A 3,784-nucleotide genomic window follows, 5' to 3' on the forward strand; every position below is an offset into this window, starting at 1 on the left:
AGGGGGGAGGCTGGGAAGGGATGTGAAGGGTAAACAAAAGGAGGAGGCTGCAATGCTTGGTAAGAAATGTACGCATTATCCTGCCCATGTAACTGTAACCCCTCTGTACAGTATCTTCACAAATAAAATAAAAAATATTTTCTTTCTACTGAGACTGAAACACAAACATAAAGCTTGTTTGAGCCATTGATTAGTTCTTTGTTTTGCAAGATGGACAAGAGACTTTATTGAGACCTAACTGAAATCAATGGGATGGTCCAGATTACTTTCCCCTTTGGGGTCTGGAGATGAATTGTCTTCTTAGCCTATAGCAATGTCTGTGCTGGTAGGCTGGGAATTTATATACAAGTTAGCATCCAATTGTTGAAAATTATTCATTGTTTTGACTCTGTAGTACTTAAGGCAATGATCACCAAGTGGACGAATCATTATTAATGTGACACATAAAATGACATTTGGCCATTAAACATTTTCTTCCCTAAATGTCAATAGCAATTCTCTACTCTGATGAAGAATTGAGGTCAGGAAAAACTGCCTCGAGTGGACTTTTTTATTTTATTTTATCTGATCCTCATAGGAATATCATCCATAAAAATAACATCACCGTCTCCATGAGTTTGTACTGGGTGTTAGCTCACTCATGATAACTCATAGGTGGGAAGATGGAAGATGAGCAGCAGGACTTACCTGGAAGATAGCCACATAGTCTCTCCATTGAAGCCTGGACAGTGGAGTTGTGAACTTGTGCGAGCTGTTCAATCACAGATACCACCAATACACATCCTGTGGGGAGCAGAAGAGAATGGCTTGTCAGCTGGGCCTCACAGAGCTAGGGAAGGAGGCCCACGGGATGAGAAGGACTGGGTGTGTGCTTTCCAGACACCAGACTTTCTAGAGCAGAGAGCTTCTCTTTGCTGTCTGCCTGTGCCTGTGCACAAATGCACCACCAAAATAACAGATGCGGTGAGAAGCTTATGGATTGTAGGTCAGAAAGTCTGGGGTAAGCCACGCACTGGTGGCTCATGCCTGTTACCCTAGCTACTCAGAAGGCTGAGATCTGAGGATTGCCCTTTGAAGCCAGCCTGGGTGGGAAAGTTCTTGAGACTCTTCTCTCCAATTAACTACCAAAAAGCTGGAAGTGGAGGTCTGGCTCAAGTGGTAGAGTTCTTATCTTAAGCACAAAACTGGTCCTGAGGTTAGTTCTGAGCCTTAAGTTCAAGCTCCAGGACCGAGAGAGAGAAAGAAAGAGAGAGAGAGAGAGAGAGAGAGAGAGAGAAGAGGGAAGGGGAAGAGGGTAGGAGAGAGAGAGGTTGGGAGGGAGGGAAGGAAGGAGGGTGTCTGAGATTGTCAAACTAGGCAAAACTCAGCTTGTATTTGTGAGATATGTAACATGGAGGAGGTAAACTGCTCTGGTTTCATTTCCATTTCTTTTCTGATGATGTTTTAAAAATTGTTTATTATTTTGTTATTATTTTATCTTTAAATAGTTGTACAAAGGGCCTTCACTGCTTAAATGACATAACACAAAGACAGCCATATAGAGAAGCACAATGGAGTGGTTATTAGTTAGCATCCCTTCTCTCCTCCCTCCTGCCTTACTTCTTTTCCAGCCTCCCTCCCTCTCCCGCTCCTGCTCCTCACCCCTCCCAGCCCCCAGCCTCATGGTCAGTAGATGCATTCATTAGGAACACGGCCACTTTCCATCCTGTACAAGTTTGTCCCATGAGTAGGACTGAGTCCTGGAGGTGACCTTGGACTCACCCTCCAGGCTTTCAGAACTGGTTTCCTTCTTTAAAAGTAGGTAATAAAAAGTTTCCCATGGGGCTACTGAGATAATTAAATGAGACGATAGAATAACTGTGTTTGCCTTTGCAATCAGATCTATTGTATTATCTCAAACTACAAAACACACAGCTTGTACTGATAAGTATCCAGAAGAAAATTTGGGTTAAATTAGGAATATCCTTTCCCCTGCTTCTATATATGGTATGTGCAGTGCTCAGAGCACCTAAGCTGAGATTTTAGGAATTTCTATCACCTGCTTTGATCTACTGGATTGCTGGGGAGGACCTAGAATCCTTTTACTAAAAGGAAGGGATTGCTTCTACAAGTTCTGTAGCTCGTCAAAGATCAGTAAGTATGTGAAAAGAAATAGATTTCTTCTATTTCTATGAGAGAGGTGGGCACTTAGAGTTTGAAGGAGGCAAAGGCAGAAGTTGCAACATGAAATTAACTAGAAACTACTACAGGAATCCGAGCCATGCATAACCTGTTGCTATGGCAATTACAAATACCTTTAAAGCAGTAGACAACTATTATTACTCCACACCTGGTTGGTGATGTCTTCCATAATTGCAAAGATGAAGCAAATGACAAAAGAACCTGAGTGATTTGGGGGACACGGGAGCATTTAGGAGGTGCCTTTAATAGCAACATGAAATGAATATAGACTCCTTGCTGTGTTCTTGTTGGAGCACAAGGCAGTAGTGGGTTATCAATCTGCTAGACTTCCTTGTGGTGCCCAGTGTTTGACACAATGGATCATTGGAGGGATGCAAAATGACAATGATAACTCTCAGAACCTCAGATTGTACAAATCCCTTGATTTGTTTTCACCACCTCCTCCACAAGCTCTGGTTTTCGGTATGCTGTTCCCAGCCTTCCCTGTCTTGGGGATCGTTGATCCTGAACAACTCAATTCTTAGTCAAGCATCACCAGCCACAGGAAACCCCAACTTCCAATTCCAATAAGAATCTCCATATCTCCAATTTCCTGATTCTATGCATGGTCATCCCTCTGTATCTGTGTGTGGGGGTCATTCCAGCCCCATAGACCCCCAAATCTACAGCTGCTCAAGTCCCTTGTATAGAACAGTGTGGTGTTCTGCGCTATAGATAACCTATGCCCATCATCCTTGATACTTTAAATCATCTCCAGATTATAATATTTAGTACGATGGCCATTTGTAACATTTAATCAAACCGTATTGATTGTGGGATGATAAAAAAGACATTCTTTGCATGTTCAACGAAGACAATTTTCTTCAAAATATTTTAGATCTAAGATCGGGAGAATCTACAGATGTGGAGCCTGAGGGGAAGGAGGGCTGACTTTAGTCATTGCCTGCCACTGGTGCTAAACACAGCACTGGCTTCTCCCTCAGACCTGGCTGTCCTGTGGGGCAAAGCTAGAGACTCTTCCCTCCAGCCCAGGTCTACAATCATGCCTGGAACTAGAACATGGATGAGAAAATGCTTCCAGGTAACGTTCATTGTTTGTACCTCTTTCTAGAAACATTTGCAAATAAAATCTATGCAGGGTTATGCATGTAGCTAGAGAACATAGAGATGCTTCTTTTCTTTGTCTTGGAGGCAAAAACTGCATAGAGATTGAGCCAATATTAGCAGAATTTTCCAATATTGACTTTAACAGAGAAAAAGCATGTGTTCAACCAATGGTTATAGGAAATTCATGCTGGGCAAGAACACATGCTGAGGCCTGACAGCCCCTAGATAAACAACATGTCACAGGGGCTTGCAGTATGCTACCCCAAATCACACAAACTTGATGGCACTTGTCAGTCAATTGTTGGGTGCCATGTGGCTTTGCTGACACTGAGACAGAGCAGGTAAGAAAGTGAGAGGATAGACACTCCCAGAAGAGCAAGACTTGGTGGTGAGAATGGCATATTTCTCTATAGTTTTCACAATTTAATTACAGGAGCAAGCTCTCTCTCTCTCTCTCTCTCTCTCTCTCTCTCTCTCTCTCTCTCTCTCTCTCTCT

General features: G+C 42.8%; 1 protein-coding gene across 2 annotated transcripts in view; it reads right to left on the bottom strand.

Annotated features, from left to right (window-relative positions):
- The window catches only part of Aoah (acyloxyacyl hydrolase (neutrophil)), a 170,734-nt gene that overhangs the window by 150,917 nt on the left and 16,033 nt on the right, over positions 1-3,784 (bottom strand). For both annotated transcript variants that reach the window (XM_013036058.1, XM_013036057.1), the window contains exon 2: positions 688-783. In XM_013036058.1, coding sequence (XP_012891512.1) covers positions 688-783 — 96 coding nt within the window. The remainder of the gene's footprint in view (positions 1-687; positions 784-3,784) is intronic.

This window comes from Dipodomys ordii, unplaced genomic scaffold, assembly GCF_000151885.1.
Source record: "Dipodomys ordii isolate 6190 unplaced genomic scaffold, Dord_2.0 Scaffold245, whole genome shotgun sequence".
Lineage (NCBI taxonomy): Eukaryota > Metazoa > Chordata > Mammalia > Rodentia > Heteromyidae > Dipodomys > Dipodomys ordii.